Source organism: Quercus robur, chromosome 2, assembly GCF_932294415.1.
Source record: "Quercus robur chromosome 2, dhQueRobu3.1, whole genome shotgun sequence".
In the NCBI taxonomy this organism is placed as follows: domain Eukaryota; kingdom Viridiplantae; phylum Streptophyta; class Magnoliopsida; order Fagales; family Fagaceae; genus Quercus; species Quercus robur.
Window position 1 is genome coordinate 12363303 of NC_065535.1, and position 21879 is coordinate 12385181.

The 21879-nt window shown below is 31.0% G+C and overlaps 2 protein-coding genes across 6 annotated transcripts; both read right to left on the reverse strand.

Moving 5' to 3' along the window:
- Positions 1 to 2090: 2090 nt before the first annotated feature.
- Positions 2091 to 7755, reverse strand: LOC126712403 (uncharacterized). 3 transcript variants are annotated; one of them, XR_007651107.1, is made up of 8 exons: positions 7337 to 7755; positions 6117 to 6316; positions 3830 to 3970; positions 3436 to 3516; positions 2480 to 2604; positions 2295 to 2396; positions 2229 to 2262; positions 2091 to 2196 (listed from the first exon to the last, which is right to left on the reverse strand). XR_007651107.1 is itself a non-coding variant. In XM_050411720.1 (6 exons), exons 1-6 carry the CDS (start codon positions 7557 to 7559, stop codon positions 2348 to 2350), a joined length of 819 nt encoding a protein of 272 aa, XP_050267677.1. In that variant the 5' UTR covers positions 7560 to 7755; the 3' UTR covers positions 2091 to 2347. The 3 variants fall into 3 exon arrangements, 1 of the variants encoding a protein (XP_050267677.1); XR_007651108.1 differs by having other exon boundaries at positions 2091 to 2262; XM_050411720.1 differs by having other exon boundaries at positions 2091 to 2396.
- A 1764-nt stretch (positions 7756 to 9519) lies between these two features.
- On the reverse strand, positions 9520 to 15485 carry LOC126712404 (probable alkaline/neutral invertase B). Of its 3 annotated transcripts, none has more exons than XM_050411723.1 (5): positions 15307 to 15479; positions 14576 to 15079; positions 12796 to 13227; positions 10532 to 11090; positions 9520 to 10312 (listed from the first exon to the last, which is right to left on the reverse strand). In XM_050411723.1, exons 2-5 carry the CDS (start codon positions 14996 to 14998, stop codon positions 10017 to 10019), a joined length of 1710 nt encoding a protein of 569 aa, XP_050267680.1. In that variant the 5' UTR covers positions 14999 to 15079; positions 15307 to 15479; the 3' UTR covers positions 9520 to 10016. The 3 variants fall into 3 exon arrangements, with proteins under 3 accessions (XP_050267680.1, XP_050267678.1, XP_050267681.1); XM_050411721.1 differs by having other exon boundaries at positions 15279 to 15479; XM_050411724.1 differs by lacking the exon at positions 12796 to 13227 and having other exon boundaries at positions 15279 to 15485.
- Positions 15486 to 21879: the final 6394 nt, after the last annotated feature.

The window sequence follows — 21879 nt, forward strand, 5'->3', positions numbered from 1 at the left end:
CGGCTCAAGATTTATTATTATTGTTGTTGTTATTGTAAAAAATACAACATAACAAACAAAAATGAAAAAAAAAAAAACAAAAAAATAAAAAATAAATGTACATACGTACAGGTATATCACGAATTTGAACAAAAATTTAAGGACTAAAAATAAAGGTTATATATGTTAAATTATGATATATCACGAATTTGAATAAAAATTTAAGGACCAAAAATAAAGGTTATTGTGGGACCAGAGAATTTGTGGTCCCGGCCCACTTTCCATTAGGGCCCAAAGCCCGCGCCGAGGAGAATAGTTGCCGAGGACAAGTAGCGAAAGTCCAAATGGCCTAGAGATGCAGTCGAGGATGACCCTGTCCTCGGCATCCCGAGGATTAAAAGGGAATAACGGCACATCATCAAAGACAACCTTCAAAGCGCTCCCAAAGGAAAAAGCGAGTGGAATGAGACTCGCACGAGGATGCGGTGTGGGGATGGTTCAAGGAAAAGACGTCACCTCCGCATTGAATGCGCCAACAAACGTCCTAGCCACATTGATGGGAAAAGACTCCTGAACAGTGTAGTTTTGGTTATTGCAACTAACAGAAAGTGGGGAGAGGCGGCTAATGGGACAGGTACTCAAGTAGTTACCTGCTTGATCAACAGATGAAAGGTCAGGATCAATTGAGAAGGGCTATATAATGTAAGGTCTTATGCGCCAAAGAGGGGGGGGGGGGGGGAACCATGGTACCCAAAAAAAAAAGTGAAAAGAATAATAAGAACATTAAGCTCAACGGACAAGGTCCATGGACAAACTTAGTTCATCTCTGTGCGACCACCATGAACACCATGACTTGCCACTGCCCGATGACCAAGGCCTAACTTTTCAACCCACTCTCTACAAATTTTATTATTTGGGCCTTTAACGAACGAACCCAATACCAGATTGGGATCGTTACAAATTGAGTCTTTACAGTTATATATGTTAAATTATTTCTTTATAGTAGCATACTTACATTATCTTAATTGTGTTATAAAAATTCAACTAATTAAGAATTTATTAAATTTAGTATACATTTTTCTAAAAATTTAATTGTGCTTTTACGAAAAATATATAACGGGTGAATGAATCAAATAATGTTTAATATATTCTTTGATGCATTTACTTAGCCCCTAAAAAAAAGGTATTTAGTACCTGTTTGGGTACAGTTGAAACAGACCAAGTATCTACGTTTTGGCCTTCTTCTTCTTCTTTTTTTTTCTTTTTTTTTTTGAGAATGTGCACTGTGAGTCCCGTGCAAGAAGAGAAGAGCATTTTTTTTGCTTTTTCAATAGGTCCTATGCTGTTCACGGGACCCACAAGTACTTTATTCAAAAAAAAAAACTAAGTCCCACAATACTATTCACACATTTGAAAATTATTTTACTATATTGTTTTCCATTTTCAGTTTTCAGCAAAATAAGTGATATCCAAACAAACCCTTAATGTCTCATGTTATTGAGATTTCAAATAATTTTATTTTTTAAATTTTAAATCTAGTATATAGGTTATATATGACAATAAGATATAATCATTAAAATTATAGAAAAATCTGAAGGGATGAAAAAAAATTCAAGATTATAATATAAACATGAAATTTTAATATTTAATATAAATAATAAAACACGATGCTAAAATAATAAATTTTAATAATTTAATATTTATATATAATAATATGTCTTAACAAAATAAACAATTATACTCTTGATAAAAGTATTGAAGTTCAATTAAATTGAAGTATTTTTGTTCAAGTATAATACGAAAAAATTTAAAAGGTTTCATTATATATAATAAAAGAGTGTATTTTTAGAATATATTACACGTAATATACATTATAGTATGCATACTTTATTAAAAGATACATACGCATATGTAATATATAGTATAGTACACGTACTTTACTAACCATGGTTTGCATTTGGATTTGAAGCTAGCAAGTGAGAGATTAAAAAAGGGGATGCAAAAAGATCTCTGAGGTTTGGGTCAGTTGCAAACTAATCCCCCATGCTATCGGTTTTATATTATCGGCCACTGAAGTTTAAAAATTGTCCAAATTACTACCACCATCTCAGTTAACTATAATTGACAGAATTAGTCATATAATCATAGAGAATTGACATTTTTATGTGAAGTTCATAATCAGAACAAATAACTGAACCAAAAAAAAAGTGAGGATAGCTCACGAAACTTACATCATGTCAAGAAGAAACTATCTAAACCTCCTACTAACTGCTAAATACTATCAATGACATTACATGGTCAACTTGCCAAGGTAGAATGATTCAACTGAACTACATATTTATATAAAAAAGATTGCAGCATTTCAAGCTTACACCACTCCGGAGGGGAGGCGCAGAACAAGTTGTCCACCAACAAGGCTGCATCCAGAGGAAACCTTTACAGTGTGCTCATTATAAAAGTATAATGCAGGAATTTTGCAAAATAAAAGCATGTTATTTACCTTTTGACGTAGTAGTAACAAAAATCTGCAAGAATGAAAGTCTGGACAATTTCAGAGAGGAGAACCATAGAAGGCCACAAACCATAACCCAAAGTAGTCAGCAAGCGGCCATGAGTATCCAATACCTGCGCGGAAGAAGATGATCATTCCTTCGAAATTTAAAAATGTATTCATAATAATTACCAATCAGTGATGCAAATATCATACGAGAACTTTTATACAAAAACTCCCCAACAGACAAACACTATGAGGGAAATTTGCATGAAGAACCATAGAGGACTTCTTTTCAAAAGTAGCCATTATAACAAGGATAAAACTTAGATACAGTTTCTTAGATGCAGTACATTAGGTTCCCTAATTAAATTCAAGGATCTGGTTGCATTGACCAATAAAATACAAGCAGCGTTATCTTTTCAAGGATAATTAAAATCAATCCGCCTAAGTTGAATTTAGTCGGGGAACCTAATGTACCTAACCTAAGTCTTAATCTTACGATGGTTAACATATTTTGAAAAATAAAACAAAAAACAAAAAAAACAAAAACAAAATAAAACAAAAACCTTCAGTCATTCAGCCAATTAATTAGACATGGTGGTTAACACAATTTGAAATAGACAGGTAAATTGTAGGCTAGCCTCTCCAGTTATTTACTATTTGAGCAGGCAAGTGTCAGACATAGTAACTCCCACAATGTGTAATATCAATAGCTTTCAGAAAAATTGAGCTACTACTTAATTACCAGAACATAAAGAATCAAATAATATCTTATATATGGAATCTATAGCAGTTTTTTCTTTACTATTTGAGCAGGCAAGTGTCAGACATAGTAACTCCCACAATGTGTAATATCAATAGCTTTCAGTTAAATTGAGCTACTACTTAATTACCAGAACACAAAGAATCAAATAATATCTTATATATGGAATCTATAGCAGTTTTAAGCTCCATTATCGAACCTGGAGAATCCAATGCGCACAACTCAAGAACCTTGCAACTCCCAGTGCAAATACATAATGTGCTGTGAATGGTTCAACAATCTGAGAATTGGAAAAAAATGAAGATGAGAAGCAAAGTTATATAAAGATTATTACTTGTCAAAAAAACAAAGTTACTTCCTGTGTTCTTTTTGATTCTTTTTTACTAAATATTATTACTTATCAAAAAACAAAGTTATAAAAAGGTTTTTACGAAATTTATTGTTATTGACATTATTTTTTTCCAAAAAAACAAGCTTAAATTGCCATGGATGACGCACCATCAGAATGGAAAAACTAACAGTCTTGAATCTATCTAGTTACTTAAAAATAAATAAACACTAATAGGGCATGCCTGTGTTACTTTAAAACAAACCTTTGTATTCTGCATTACCCTCAGTTGGGGTAGCACTGAAACAGCTTCAAGATAAACACAGAATGCCCATAAAATCCTATTGACGATATGATGCTGCGTTGTGGGATGAATTAATAATGATAGCACAGCACAAGGTAGCAACTGCATCAAGGAAAAACACAACATAGATCAATTAAGAAAATACCAGAAGGGAAATATCAAATATAAGTTGAATAATCATAATAAATTAGTGCAGTGACCGTTACTATTTGGTAGCCAAAAAAAAAATCATTATGTCATACAAGATATTCAACTTTAATGACCTCATCAATCAGCAAAATTTATTTATTTTTTGATAAGTTACCAATCCATAAAATTTATGGAGGAAACTATACTAAAGAAACATCAATAAAAAAACATATAAAACAATTGATCAGATTTTGAAGCTTTGAACTGTTTTCTCAATTTCTCACCCTAAACACTATACAATGAAAAATCTAACCATTTTGAATTATCAAGATAGAATAAAACAACATCTACACATAAAGGTCATACATATGGCACAAGACTCTCTGCTTACATGGGATCTGGAAGAGGTGATTAGTAGACTTACCCCCAAGTTTTGGAGAGGTTGAAAAAGAAAGCCAGACTTCTACATAGACTTGGTAATGGGTCAAGTAAGGTCAAGTAAGGTCGGGTTTGACCTGCTTGTATTTGGGTTTAAATTACCTGGATTTAAATGGATCACTATTTTTTTAGACCAGTGACAAGCCTACACAGGTTTGAGTTGATCTACGGGTCCTCTCTTTCTTTCTTTTTTCCCTAAATATTAAAAATCAATTATAATCAATTCGTGATTAATAACATGTAAATGACTAAACATCAAATATCCCAATTAGTAGGTTGTCTTTTACAGGATTAGTACAACTTAGGACAACTCAAATCAAATAATTTAAACAAAATACAACCAAAATGAGAAGGTCTTGAATATTTACAAAAAATAGTTGTGAAATGTGAATAATATTGTAAATCGATTTGTACCATATATTATATCGTACCGTGTATCATAAAATACATGAACACTCTATAAAATTTACAAATAAAAAATTATAAAATATATTAAGTATATTTGTTGCAAAATTAGGACATATTCAATTAATAATTTATGTTATCATCACTTATGTAATAATTTTTTTAACAAATTTAATAAAAATAAAATGTCAATTAGAAATGTACTTATAATATCTACAATTAAATTGTCACACTAAACAATTATCTTTGGGTCATATGATAAAAAACTCTGAAAATAAAAAGAAAAGGAGAGGGGATAATCAAATAAAAGGGATGAAAAGAAAAACAAAACAAAAAGATCATTTATGATTCTTTTAAAAATAACAATTAAAAAGTTATATTTTCAGTTGTTGGGCTCAACAAGATCTAGCCCAATCTCATAAATTTTACATTGGCCCAAAATGAATTCACACGTCTATGAATCGAATGATACCCAAAGATTGATTCAATACAATCCATATTACACATGTATCATACAATATATGAGCACCCCCAATACAATACACATCTTTTGAACCCAATTCAATAAGTATTGTATGATACTAACAACCATGCACAAAATAAAATTTTATTTATCGTCTATCACAAGATTGATACAATTTACAACCATTTAATTCAAATAAATTCAACGAATTACAACCAAAAATGTGAAAAATATCTAAAATATTCATACAGACACACAAAGAAGCTTTTGCCAAACGTTTTCCGATATGTTTAGGACAAATTTGTGTTTTAACAAGTCAGGTCATTGGGTTAAACCCATACCCACCCCACTTCTTCAGGGGTAAAATAAAATAATTGTACCCATACCCTTTTTTTTTTCTCTTCAGGTTTGGGAGGGTTGACAGATTTGGGTCCAATTTTGGCAAGTCTATGTATCGTCAATTCCTCATAGGCCTCAACCTCTAATTTATTAAAGGTTTGAGGTGATTCTTAAAGAGCCAGTTAGGTTATAGAACTTAAAAAAGAAGTAAATTATTTAAAAAGCTAAAAAGAAATTTTCTTGACAGCTCAACATGTCATAAATGAATAAGCAAGAGCATAATGAAATGGCAATGGAAGATGGCACTTCACAAACTAGAAAAATCAAGTTAAATTTGTTCATAAATGAAATAATTTACACCAGTTTTGGCAAAATTGTGTGTGTGTTTTTTTTTTAACAAACAAATGGACAATTGAAATGTGAGCATACAAAAAGACAGGCTATCTATGTGCTGTGAAATGATTGAGGACTCACCACGTAGTAAGATTTGAAGTTGTCTTTATCATCCATGTAACTAGACTTCAATGTAAAACGAATCATATAGATAACCCAGAGGGTTGTCACCAATGTTGCAGAATCAAGTAGTGTGTGTATATCAAATTCCATGACAAAACTGCAATAGAGTCTAACAGCCAGAAATATAGCTGTTAGTTCCTGTGATTTGAGTGAAAGCCCTGCAGAAAATTAACAATAATGAAGTCAAAAGGCATTAAAACAATAGAAGGCATAATCTTAACAAGATATATCACAATTTCCAAGCTAGAAACTGATGTCAAAGCAAAGTAGCAAAACAGCAAAATAAAGAAGAAAAACTTTAAAAATATTTGTCCTTAAAAAACCAAATTGTTACTTTTCACTTGAAATGGATCTTTCTCAAAATAAAGGCCCACAAAGGACATGAAATTAGTACTAGTGATTACTATACTCTGACTCACAAACAATTTCATTACCAATACCAAAAGAATTTCTATGTTAAAAGATAGAGAACTAAGAGCGGAAATCAATAGCAGCCATACAATTTTAGAATGCAGCTAAACCAATTGACATTACCAGTGACCAGTAACAAGTGGCTCGGTCGGGCAAGGAAGCACAAACACTTAAGATGGTAATATTACTCGTGTTACATTAATCCAGAGAGTGGCATCTTGAGCTTCTCTCAATCTCCCTAGTAATTGAACCAACCAGGGGTGCACATTTCAAGGCCTCTTTCTTTTTTTAATAAATTTTACAATTTAATAGTTACAATAATGGAGGAGGTGCATTTTATTATTTTAACATTTTAAACATGGACGTCTTCGTTGGAAATACCAGGAGTTTCGAATTGAGCTACAAGGATATTACCCAAATTCACCTTTCTAAGCGTTTTATCAGATTCAAATATTTCAATAAGTCTCCAATCAAAGCTAGACTTCCTTCTACTTAATGTATGATGGTTCTGAAATCCATAATTAAACCAAATTCTAATTTAGAGTATAATATTACATTCCCCTTTTGTTAGTGCCAAAGATATAATAGTACTAGCTTTCAAAACCACATTTCATTACCTTGGCCATCACGAAAATTTAAACCAAACCATGAAATTCCGACAGAAAACTCAAGCGAATAATTCGATAAATTGCAAAATTTTAAATAAATAAAAAAAGTCTAAAAAGAGATTTAAGGTTTTAGTTTTTGTTGTTGTTGTTGTTGGTTACCAGCACATGTCTTCTCCTTGGTAAGCTTGAAAATGAGGACGGCGATTCCAAGAGCGTGAACAGCCTCGGCGGCAACAAAAAGGTTGTCGTGATCGTGTACGACCAGTCGCAGGAACACAAGCGCCGCAATGCCCGAAACCACCGCCAGAAACGCCTTCACCTTCGGCGGTTGCCTTCGTACCCACATCGCCACCGAGTGGATCGGCGTCTTCGCTCCCTTCATTGCCTCTCTCTCTCTCTCTCTCTCTCTCTCGCTCTGATGCGGTAGTTTGGTATTTGTTCTATTTTAGGAAACTCTGATTTCTCTCTCGCTCTCTCTCTCTCTCTCTCTCTCTGACTCCCGTCGTGTACACGTTGGTTTATTAGTTATTGTTTGATGCGTGTAGGAACCGTGAACGAGTAGTACTAGTGCGTTTGTTTTTTTTTGTTTTTAGTTTTTTGTTTTGGGTTCAAATCTGGGAGGATTTGTTGAGTTTGGGACACGTGTGGAGGAGCGGGATTTAGTTTTAGTTTTAGTTAGGGGTTGGGTATTGGGTGTTCAACTACTTCTAAGTTGTAGTGCCCAGCCCACTGAACCCATGTAGTCTGTTTTTTTAATGTATGAAAGCAGTTCATGGACACGCATCTAAAAGTGGACTTTACTGCTGCCACAACAGGACAGATGTAGCATCGGTGAGATTTTTGGGATCAATATCGGAATGGAATATCCAATGTTCATTTTTAACGATTTTGAATTTTAAGGGTACAAACAATGTCCTATCAAAAAAAAAAAAACATTGTCCCATCATTTAGCCCCGGTTATTTGGTCCAAGTGGGAGGAGAGGTTCGAGAAAAAAAAAAAAAAAAAAAAAATATATATATATATATATATAGGTAGTCTCGAACCATAATGCTCCGGATTTCTCACAAAGGAATGAGGATATGGGCCTTCTAGTGGGATTCACGTATGGGTCTCACCTCTTTTGTAAGAGTCAACAGCATTACTTTAAGACTATCTAAAAATTACCTAGATTTAGAGAGCAATACAATGATTTATAGTCAATATAAATAAAAAGTCACGTTCCATTTATAAATTGCAATATTATATGGTGTCATTGAGGTTGTTAAGGTACATTTGTAAATTGACGGGTGAGTTAGATGAGATAGGAAACTCTCAAGTACGGTTCTAAGGCATTATTGTTGGTATTACAAGTCTTCAAAAAATGAACCCCTTAAAACGGCTCAAATTAAAATTTAAAAAAAAAAAATGAAGTTCAAAAAAGCTAAACATTTAAAATAAAAATTAAATGCGGCTTCTAAATGAGATTCTAAATTGCCATTTAATAACCTATTATTAAAGGTGGAACCACTAAATATGTTTGGTAACTGTTTTTTCCTCTTATTTTATGTTTTCAAAAACAATTTTCTATTTTTGAGTCTAACAACATATTTTAGTATTTTCTATTTTTTTTAATTTCAACTAACTAAACATATTTTTTATTTTAAAAATATAAGAAAATTGTTTTTTCGTTATATTTCTAAAAACAAGTTTTTAAAAATAGAAAACAAAAACGGTTACCAAACATAACCTAAGTTTTTAAGATGCTATTACAAGTCTCTATAGAATTTTAGAACCCATGCCTTTATTTTCCATTTTAAGATTGATGTAAGAAGTAGAAATTTAAGTTGTTGTGTATTTGCCATGAGTTGGTTTAAAGCCTCCAATATACTTTTTTTTTTTTTTTTTTTTTTGAGAAACAAACACACACACAAGAGAGAGAAAGTGGTTCTAACACAAAAGCACACAGCATCTTCCAATATACTAATAAGTAGGAGATAGAAAAAAATAATAATAATAATACCTTTATTTTCTAATTTATTATTCAGTGGGTGGAGTCAGGAGTGGTGGGTGTATCGGTGCGGCAACAATAAATGCCATTGTAGCCATCAAATAAATTTGTTGGATCAATGACCAACTACTTGATTTTCGTTTCTAAATTGAAGCCAGTAGTTTGTTCCATGTATCACAATCCGTGCACCGTTATCATTAATTTCAAGGTAAAGAACCTATACCAATAGTGGTGCCATTAAAAAAAAGATTACGAGTAATCCATAACAAAGTCAATAAATCCTTCTTCTCAAAAAAAAAAAAAAAAAGTCAATAAATCCTGAATAAGAATATCATTAAGCAGATGACAAACATGTAAAACAAAAATAAAATGATTTTTTTTTATTAAGTACAAGATAATTTATAGAACAGAGAAAATGAGTGGACTAGGAAAACCTGCCCGTCATCATCTATAAAGGCCCAAAATGGGATAAAGCTGATGGGTTGAAGTCTCCAAATTATAAAAAAAGAGGCCCAACGAGCAATTTTATGGGCGAGGCCCGAGACCACTAAGAGACCCTGGGCGAAAAAAAAGAAGCTCCAGGAGCATAAACTAGACGCTGCATTAAGAGTTAAGACCCCAATGCAATCTGGTTTTATTGAGTTACACATCTTCATATTTGTCCAGGTCAAGAATAAAGGAAAGAAGATGCAAAACAACACATCAACTTTCCTCTCGAACAGCAATATGAAAAATAGCATAACATTCTACTGAGAGAACAAATATAACAATTTATCAACCTTCAAAGGTTATGAATTCAATTGCCCCATTTGACATATCTGAGGCATTGCTCAAACGTAGACAAGGAAGAATCAAGCGGTCCATGAGGCAGATCTTTTTATAACTTGGTTATTCTGCCTGTCTTCCTCAAGTGATATCATTCCCAAATGAGAAGGATCTTCAAGCATCATCTTAGCCACCAAGTACCCTGCAATAGACCAAGTTTGGAACTTTCGAGACTGCTTTCCGACGTATCTCCCAAGCTTTCCATCATAATATTCCGGCCAGTGGTCTTTGGACAATCGGCTTTCAGCTAGTTCAATGGCACGTCTTGCAATTTGGGGACGTCCAGTCTTGATACAAGCAGCCGTGAGTAGCCATAAAAGTACTGTACCAAAAACATTTACATAAATTATATCTCTTGGTAGATTCTACATGAAAACAAAATTGCTTATGTATTGAAGACTATATGTAGAACACTAGTTGTTGGAATTCACGTTAGCTTAAGCTGTATATCAAAACATGTAAAAAGTCCAATAGCTATTTGGAAACTTTCTCAAGCACACATGAATGTGCAACGTTCTGTCTAGATGTTAAGAAAGTTCACCTGGCCAAGAGCCCCCATTGTGGTAACTCCACCTAGTGTTTTTTGGATCACACCCAGTTACAATTCGCCACTGATGGCTTTCCATGGCAGGATAACAAATTTTCAGTGGCATTTGTCCCACCAACTCATCCCAACGTGCTTCGATGAGATCCATTATAGCTGCAGATTGCTCAGGTGTCGCCAAAGATGATAAAATTGCCACACAATTACCCAAACAAAACCAACGGAAATCCATTCTTGCAGGACTCACATTACCAATAAAGTAACCCCCACGAGTTGGCATGAAATCGAACACCCAATCTGGAAGAGAATCAGGCATAACATTGAACTTGTTAACTGCAGTGTGAGAGTACTCCTCAGTTTTATAACGATATATGTCATTGAGCTGCTTTGAGTCCAGCCAAAAGTAACTCCGCATGTGAAAGCTTAGAGCATGGAGGCGGTTAACTATTTGGTCCACAAGTTCCTTTCCATCATCATCTTGCTTAAGTAGAAGCAAAGCACACCTTAAAGCCATGAAGAACAGTGCTTGAATTTCAATAGGATACCCGTATACTCCCTGAATGATTAAAAAAAAAATTAACAATCAAACTATAACAAAGAATACAATCTTAGGAAAAGACAAATGTCGAAACACATACAACCCCATGGGAATCCTCCCTGTAATAACTTGGTACATGTGGGATGGGGAACTGCATACATCTGAGAAAATAATCAGATGCTTGAAGAGGTCTAAACACTCATGTTTGTCAAAAAAAAAAAAAAAAAAAAAAGAAGTTGTCCTGCTGCAGTATTAGGCTATGCCTAGTGCAGATATTTTTGTCAAAGAGCCATAACGTAAAGTAGTCTTACAGACTTACAGTCAGTCCATGAGCACAGGTAGGTAGGTGCAGGGGCAGCGCTACCCTTTGTTCAGGGGTTCAAATGAACCCGACTTCAAAAAAAAAAAAAAAAAAAGAATTATATATATTTTAAAAAAAAAATTTGTTAGTTTAAAACATTAATTTTTTCTTAAAAATATTTTTCACACCCTAACTTAAATCTTATACACTCTTATTACAAGTAATTCTAACTCTAAAGTAAGAGTAAGTGTTTGTGAATTGTAAGTGTTACCCTTTATTATAAATTTTTATTATATGTGTATAAGTGTGTCTAATATTGATTGTGTGCATTACTTTTTTTTTATAATGTCATTTGTGTGAATAATAATGTGTATGTGGATGTTTGTGTGTACAATATAAATATAATATAACTTTGTATAATTTAATAATTAAGAAATATAGAGGATTTGTTACATGAGTATGTATAGTTATCATGTTATAATAACTTTTTGTCATAAAGTTAGAAAAATTCAAGAAAAAAAATTGCAAAGTAGTGATTATTCAAGCATTTGATTGGTTAAGTAAACACGTAATGAATTATTTTATATATGAATGAGTGTGGTTGTGTACATCAATAATTAACATAAAGCCAATGAGTTGAGTTTAGTCATTTAGTTTAAAATATTTTTATAAAAACAATGACAAATATATAATATTAACTGCATAAAAATAAAAATTTAGACAAACTTAACAAAATAAAATAGTCATAGCTACCCATATTGGCAATAAATACGCATAATGAACTATCGTATAACAATTCAAAATTTGAAAACTTGTAAAAGGAAATTGTAAAAATTCATGTTTTTTTTTTTGGTCTATAACTCGATATATTCAAGTTCTGTTTTTATCAATTTTTTTTTAATTTAAATTTCTTAATGACTCCCTAAACAAAATTCCTAGAGCCGCCACTGGATAGGCGTGACAACACATGGTTTAACAAGAGAGTTGGCCACAACATGAGTTGCTAACCTTTGAAAGTTGCTCAATCATGTGATTAATACCAAATGCAAGAAACAACAAAGTCAAGTTCAGAATATTAAGCACTGATCGAAGGCAGGAAAATTTCTGTAATACAATGCATACAAAACCTTGAGTAGATTTTTTTTCTTCATTTTATGAATGAGAAAAAGTTATTCAAAGGAAACCTGTAGAGTTCAATACAAACAAACCAAGCAACTATGCTACATACACCAAACGTATTAGAGTAATTGCTAAATAATTAAATAAACTTTTTCTTAACAGTTTAAACTTTTGAGAGAATTGGTAATTTAGATTAAAGAGGTTGAAGCAGTTCATGTAAACTATATTCATTTGATAACCTGATAAAGGCTATTTTAAAGGTCAATTGTTGGCCATATCACAAATCAAGAGAAGACAACTAACCATTCGGCGGTCAATCATACTGCATCCATCAGCACACAGCAGGGTTGGGAATGTGTCAAAGCCTTCTGAGATACACAAACTCAAAATAAGTCTCATACCCTTTTGGCATTCAGGCAATTCTGCCAGGGAAGAGTCCCCTGTATGTTTTGTATATGCACGGAGTAGTATAATCCACCAAAATCCAGAATCTACGGGAGCTACTCTTCCTATTGCACTCTCACCAAAGTCTGCAACCAAAGTCTCATTGTTTCTTACAGGGTCATGGAGCACTTTAAAACTTGCAGGCATAACTCCTTCTCCTAATTTGAACTTGTCTATCCTCTTCTCCCCTGATTGAAGGCGAAGAGTTTTCAAAAGAAAATTTTTGACAATTTCATGTTCCCCATTCATCAAAAAAGCCAGGGCACTTGGGACAAAATCTCTAACAAAGACCTGCCAAGTAGAGGAAGTCATGGGCGGCTCTAGGAACAGTTCAGGGGTTCAAATGAACCCCCTGAGCTGGCCCAAAAAAAAAAAAAAAAATTATATATAATTTTTTAGTTTATTTTTTGACACTCTTAAAATAAAATTTTGAACCTCTTAGATCTAAATTTTTTTAAAGCCTAGTTGAAATGAACTTGATTATAATTATCTTGACAATATCATGGTCTTTACAATTTAAAAAAAAAAAAAAAAAAAAAAAAAAAAAAAAAAAAAAAAAACTCAATTTCAAACCAATTTTACCTAAAATATGGGGGAACAGTAAGCCTAACAACAAAAGTATAAATTTATTATTCTTAATTTAAAAAAAAAAAAATCAATTAGATCTTAAAAAATTTGAAATAAACTAATACATAAAAGTTTATTGTATTTAGATCTCGCTTGGAGTTTACTTAACAACAATAATTCATATGTTTATTGTATTTAAAAACAATAGATGATTTCCAAGATTTAATCTTAGCAATTAGTATCCTCATCATATTAATAAATTATTATAAAAAAATCGTATTAGTAAACAATATGCATTAAACTTATAGTTTATCTTATATGAGAAACGCTATGTTCATAATACTTTCATAACAAATCTTAAGTAATAGATTATTACTGGTTGTTACTAATAAAAAAAATTAAAAAAAAAAGTAATTTCATTAGTGAGTTTAAATTAGAACAAATAACAACTTATCACCTAAAATTTTGTAAATATAGCACTTTGTAATAAAGAAATCACGTAGATTGCAAGATTCATTTTTTACGCAAAATACATCTTCTTATTGACCCCCCTAAAAATATATCCTGGAGCCGCCGCCGGAGGAAGTTAAACTATTTTTAGTGCTTAAAATGAAGGTAGTGCAAAGTACTTTTGCAAGGGAATTGTACAGTGTTAAAAAAAGAAATGGAAAATGAGCTAGAATCGGTAACTAGAACTGGTTTTTAATGGATCAAACAACTTCGCTTTCTAACAAATACCATAAGAAAGCTGGTGATGCATAAAGAAACCACTTTCTGCCTAATTGGTCATGTGATACTTCATAACTCGTTATATACACCAGCTGAACCAAATCATTACCCTATCTAATGATTACGACCTCTCAAGTTTCAACACAGTTTATTACATACTAAAATTGATAACACAGTAAAAACTTTTTCCTGTCGCTTATGCTTATAAAAGTGTACAAGTGTGTGGATCAATAGAATTATTTATGTTTATATGAAGATTGATAATTGTTCAGGTAACTGGAATCACCAACTTATGACTAGGATGACACAAAAAGACTCGCACAAATAATGAAGAGTTGTTCACCTGATCATAATTAACTTTTTCGACAGAATGGTCAACAGCAGCAATGGTCCCAACAGGCTGCCCACGGAAATGAACCATAGAACGCCTCAAAGCTTCCCATGCATCAGCTACCATGGCATGTGACTCAAAGTAACCATTTGCTCTCGGGGAGTTGAAAACAGACCTTCTAGACGGAGAATATATAGACTCAAGATGTTCCACATGAACTGAATACTCAGGATCTTTGAAAAATTGACGAGGCGATAGACAATTTGATAGTTCACTCATTGACCTTTCATCAAATGATCTATTCCTTTCTATATTAATCGTTCTTGGTCTGTCCAATATCTTCAAAATATCTTCAATTTCAAATATAGAGCCTGAATTCTCAACACTTTTCTTACTTCCATTTTGGTACATATTTTCCGTGAAATTCATAGCCATTCTTGAAATCTCGACAACAACAATATGAGGGTCAGAAAGTCTGCTTTACAAGAAGTAAAACAGTCACACTTTGAAGTAAACCTACAAGCAGTGAAAGATTGTTATATTATATGCAAGAACAAGCATATTGTAATTCACCAATAACTAATAAGCAACGAGATTAACATTGCCAAAGAAGGAAATTGTTAAGCTAGTTCATGCAATCAAATTCCTTAGACACACAACATTAATGATTAACAGGATAGAAGATATACAATATAAGCTTATATGTAATTCTTACTAGAACCCAAAACATGAAGAACAGAGACCTTGGAAGAGCCGACCATGAGCGGAAAGAATCACGTCTCTTGCAAGTGTGGCACTTTATATGTGATTAATATTAATACTATAATTAATATGTGTATATTGCCAATTAGAAACAACCGGATTTTGCCTGTTAGAAAATGTGACCAAACTGATTAAAGCGGTAAAGTTGTAGTATCGTATGGGATTAGGTGACTGACAAGGTGGTCGTCTTGATCTTGGAATATCTGATGGTGTGAAAGTAGGCCGGTTCGATGGCATGTACCATGCAGTACTTGTGCTTGTTTAATTTGGAAAGCACTGTACGGTCTACCAGACCTCTAGATGACACGTGGCTATTTTCCGAGGAGTTTGTTCCAGTCAACTCACTATTTCTAGATTGAACTATGTCGTTCATAAATAACTCGGGCTTGACTCAATAAATGAATCATGTCATTCATAAACAACTCGTTCATGTTTGTTTATTTATAAAAAAGTCAAGTTTGAACTTTAATTTTAGATTTGTTTAATAAATAAACCAAGCCCAAGCTAAAAATTTTGTTTCTAAGAACAAGTTTGTTAGCTATAAGACTTGATACAAAACAAGCAGAGTATATACTCATTTATAGACTTGATATGCGTTTGCTAAATAAACTCATTACACATATCTTAATTTTTTTTTACTTTCCTTTAAATTGACCAAGCACCACTTTGGACTTTAGTTGCATTCTTTTTTTATTTATGAGTGGGCCACGTATGGTCCTTTCGTATTCATCATCTAATGTAAAGTTATAAAACATGTTATTCATTTCTGATTCATAATAGTTACAAACCAGTCTTTTTATAGTTCTTCACCATCTAATGTGAATGTAAAAATTATATATTAAACAATTTTTGAAACTACAAACAAGAAATGATGAATTGATGGATTTAATTATATAAAATTGTAATTTGAATAATGGCTAATCAGAGGTGAGACTATCAGCATGATAAAATGAGTATATTATTTTTCTTATTTTTGTTTACTTGATTTTTGAAAATCTAAGCATTTGATAATATAATTTTGTTGGATCTCAAGCTCAAAAGCTTGATCTTGATATTAAGCTTGAACTTTTTTCTTTTCCCATGAGCTTAAGCTCAAACATTATTTTAGGCTTGTTTCAAGCTCGAGCCAAGCTTGAGTTTTTAATTTTTATTGACAAGTCAAGCTTGAACATGCACTACTCTACTAAGTTCGGCTCGTTTACAACCCTATTTCTAGAAGGAATAATATTAATAAATCTAATTTATATTTTAATAATTACGATGGGAATGGGACATTTGAACTCAAGTGTTTTGGAAACACTAGGATGTGCCAACCAGTGGTAGCTCTAGGATTTTTTTCTAAGGGGGTTAATAAGAAGATACATCTTGGGTAAGAGATGAATCTTACAGTCTGCATGGTTTCCTTATTACAAATTTGTCTATAGTACGTACTAGCAATAAAATAAAAAATAAACTATAGGTTCATTAGACTTTTTTTTATTTTAATACAATGAACATATTAAGTATTGTTGTTGTTAAGTGAATTTTAATTATTACTGATTAATACAATTAACATACTAATTATTAACATATCTATTTGTTTAGGACAATTATATGTTTACATTTTAGTATCAATGTAAGATTAATATTGTTGACAATTATATTGTTCACATTTGTCTAGAATCAATGTAAGATTTACATTATAGATAATTATATTATACACATTTGCAAAAAAATTACAATATTGTACACATTTGTTTAGAAAAAAATGAAAATCTTATATTGATAGTGCAATGTAAACTATGAATTTTGCATTAGTTTATTTCAATTTTGTTAAGATATAAATGGTTTTTTTTTTTTTTTTTGAGATTTAAGATGAAAAAAAATTATTTTTGTTGTTGGACTTACTATTTCCCCCATATTTTAGATAAAATTGGTTTGTTGTTGGGCTTTTTTTGTGTTTAAAAAGACCAAAATATTGTTAAGAATATCATATTTAAGCTTATTTCAAGTGGGTATTTAAAAAAATAAGGTCAAAGTGGTCTAAATTTTATTTTAGAAGGGTCAAATAAAAAAATTATATATAAAAAAAAATTTCCAGCTCTGGAGGTTCATTTGAAGCCCTTGAACTGGACATGGTGCTGTCCATGGTGCCAACTAGTTAAACTACAATACTCATAGCATAAAATGAATGTTTTTTAACTCTCTTTTTTTGTGCTTTGTGATTAATTGGATAAGATTCATAATATATATATATATATATGCATTTTTTTTATACAAGATAGAAATTCTACTTTAACTTAATCTAAATGTATATGTGTGTGAAGTTTCCTCCTTGAGACTTAAACCTCGGCCCTTGCCCCCCACCCCACAAGCACTTATGCATTTTAAATTTCACATATTTTCACATTATTATTATAAGTATATTTTTTAATTTTGATATTTAAAGTTACAAATAATGTTAAACTGTGTTAGTTTAAACTAGACTACACTCTTTCTAAACAAATTCTAATTAAATTATCTTCTCAAAAAAACTATAATTAAATTAGATAACTCCTTTCTTTTACAAATTCTTTTATTTCACTTTTTATTTATTAATTCTTATTAAGTAAACAAATATAATATTGTCAAATTTTCATGTGCATATTGCACTGGTTATACAAAAATTTCGTAATTCTTTTTCACAACTTTAAGGTAGTGTGCTTTGATCAGGGTATAATAAAAGTATTATTATTAGTAAATCCATGTAAATTGATGTTATTCTCAGTGGAAAAAAAAAATGTAAAGTGATGTTACATTTATTACAATTTATCATTATAAAAAACTAGCTTGTAACCTATGTTTATATACACGAACATTAAACAATGTTGATAAAAATTAATGAAAATCAATAAAAATTAAACTATTGAAGTTGCAAAATTCCTAAATTGACACAACCCCATTTGTATTCCAAATAATGGAATCAAAACTAAATGGGAAATTTGGTGAGAGGGAGGGAGAGAGAGAGATATGAACCTTAGTGAGAATGATAAAATTTAAAAAAAAAATGAAGGAAACAAACAAACAAATCCAGAGACAAAAATTGAATATAAAGAGCTATTTACTCTGTGAGAGAGAGAGAGAGAGAGAGGATTACTTGCTTTGATTTTTTGCTCTAAAACTTCATCAACAATTTCATGGTTTCCATTAGAGAGAGAGAATTCAAAGAGTTTAGCTTTTGTGACAATCTAGTTTCTCCATTGCAGCATTTATATAGTTTTTGACATCAACTTTTTGGGTTTTGCATAGTATTAAGGGGCCGCATTACTTAATGAACCCCCTAAATTGATTAAAAAAATTTTATACGCATAAAATATTATTTTATTAGTTTAATTTACTTTTAAATATATTTTTGCACACTCTAACATAGATTATTCCAAACCAAAAAAATTAAATACAAATCAGTCCATTCCAAAACCAACTAACAACATAAATCACATATCTCTCTCTCTTATTAATCTCTTCTCTATTTGACTATCGGTATCTCCAACTTTAAGAGTAAAGAGTAAGTGTTTGTGAGTTGTAAGTGTATCTTTTTTTATTATAAATTTATATATTATTTGTGTGAATATGTGTGTCTGACACTGATTATGTACATTATTTATTTATTTATTTATTTATTTTCGCTATAATGTAATTTGTGTGAATGTGTATGTATAGTATAAATATAATTTAACTTTATATGATTTAATAATTAAAAAATATAGAGGGTTTGTTACATATGTGTGTATATTTATCATGTTATTATAACATTTTGTCATAAAGTTATTGATTTAAAAAAAAATTTTAGTAAAATTAGTGATTATTCAAGCATTTAATTGGTTAAGTAAATACATGATGTATTATTTATATATGTATGAATGGGTGTGGCTCTTTGGGTCAATAATTAATATAATGCATGTTGGGTTGAGTTTTGTCATTCAGATTAAAATATTTTTATAAAGACAATAATAAATAGATAATGAAAATTGCATAAAAATTTTAAAAAAAAATGTTATATTAACTTAACAAAATAAAATGGTTACACCTACCCACGTTGACAATAAATAACATAAACTCATAATGATTTTAAAATATGAAAACTTGTAGAAGGAAATAATAAAATGACATGTGCTTGGGTGTTATTTATTTATTTTGTTAATAACTCAATATTCAAGTTTTCTTTTATTAAATTTTGTTTGATTTAAATTTCTTAATGACCCCCCAAAAAGAAATCCTAGAGCCGCCACTAATAGTATTTGTATTTTTTTTTTTATATAAACTCCTCAAGTTTTGCACTAATAACTTATTTGGTACAAAAATTTAAATGGGACACGTGGCACAAAATTGGAATCTAATCAAATTTTCTTAGAGCTTTAACTTTAAATATAAATTAGTGTATAACACCGTGCATATGCACTGGTACATTTAAAACCATTGTTATTGATATTGTTCTGTTCCGGCCGGAATGGCCGGAATTTTTCGTACCGGTATGCAAACCGGTACCAGAATACCCCCCCGTTCCACCTCGGGTCAAATTTCGGAAAGTTTCGGGCCATTCTGGTCATTCCGGTCAATTTCGGCCGAAATGCAAATTTCGATCGGAACAAGATTTGGCCTATTATTTAAAAATTAAAAAAAAAAAAAAAACAGTAAAGGTCCAAAATACTTACAAAAAATCATCCGGAGATAAAATAATCTGGCTCATGTAAGGTTTAGGAATTAAAATTGGTTTTTGGGTTTCCGAAAGGGAGATTGGATTTGGTTTTGGGTCTACGGATAGAGAGAGAGGTGTTTGTATCAAATAGCCATAGACCTCAGTTACTGGATCTAAAGCTGCTTTGGGGTTACATGGAGAAAGAAAGAGAGGTCAAAGAAGAAGAAGACAAGGCGTTGGTGGAAAATAAGAAAAGGAGAAGGAGAAGAGTTTGACAGAGGACTTGTGAAAGAAATGAGTGGATGAGAAAAAAGAGGACAAAAAAAAGGGAAATGTTTGTGTGTCAGCTGTCATGTAAGACAATGTATAGAAATAAAAATTAAATTAAAGTTGCACAATTATTAATATAATATTTTCACATAAATGTTAAATTGATGTTAAATGTTTTGTATTATTTGATATTTAGTTATTGTCTTGTAAATCTTCTTATTGTGTGATGTTAAATTGATGTTTAAGACTTAAGAGTTAAGACTAAATGATTTGTATTATTTGATATTTAGTTATTTATTTATTAGAATTGACAATTTTATGTTCTACAAGAATATATATAAATTATTTTTTAGGAACCTCGAAACACCTTGAAACGGTACGCCGAAATTGGTCGGTACCGAAATATTCCATTCCACTAGACAAATTGGAACGGAGTCCGAAACGGTACTAATAACAATGTTTAAAACCAATCGTGATCATATATATATATATATATATGATTTAAAATCTAATTGGATCTACACTCTTCAGTTTTTACACCCAATAATTCACTTACCACAAAAATTAAAAAATTAGATAGAACACATAGCACAAAATTGAATTTCAATTAAAATTCAATTTAGAATCTAATTGAATTTAAACTCTTTGATTTTTGTACCTAATAATTCACTTGACACACAAATTTAAAAATTGGATGAGACACATAGCGCAAAATTAGACTCCAATTTAGAATTTAATTAGATTTTGTCTCAGCTTTGGCTATATATATATATATATATATTTTAGAATCTAATTGAATTTAGACTCTTTATTTTTGCACCTAATAATTCACTTGACACACAAATTTAAAAATTAGATGAAACACGTGGCACAAAATTAGACTTCAATTTAGAATTTTATTGGATTTTCTTTCAATTTTGACTATTAATATGTGTGTGTGTGTGTAGATTTTGAAAATTTATATATATATATATATATATATATAGATATAATATGAGAGTTATGTTCAAGTGACACCTAGTATAACTTTAAACAATATTACACCACTAATAAATTTTTATTAGACTACGTGTTCCTTATGTTCTTAACACTCATGCCAAATTTCACGTCAATTAAATGTTGTTTAATATTGGATCCATAAATCATTTTCCATGCATTTTTTTTTTACTGTGATGCATTATTTTAGAATACAAAATACTTGAAATTTAAATATTTGATAGATGGCATGATTAACAACATTTTATTAGCACAAAATCTATATTGTATGTTAAGAACATAGTACTGTAACTCTTTCTCTCTCTCTCTCTCTCAATATATATGTATAAACTCAACCTCAGTAAATGAGTAATTAATTAATAATCCTAAAGAAAGTACAATAATATAATATTTCCCTCTTGCTCATGTATGAATGGTATATTTCACCATAAATTTAATTAGTTAAACTTATAATAATTCATGTGAAAAGAACATTAATTCTGAAAATATCAAATAATTTTTTCACCTGAAGTGGGCCCATAACCTTCCTTGTAAATGTCATGGGACATCACGCCCTTATTTTTTTAATTTGATTTTTAAATAATACATGTCTTACATCATAAAAATTTGAGGGAAGCTGAGAATCAATGGACTG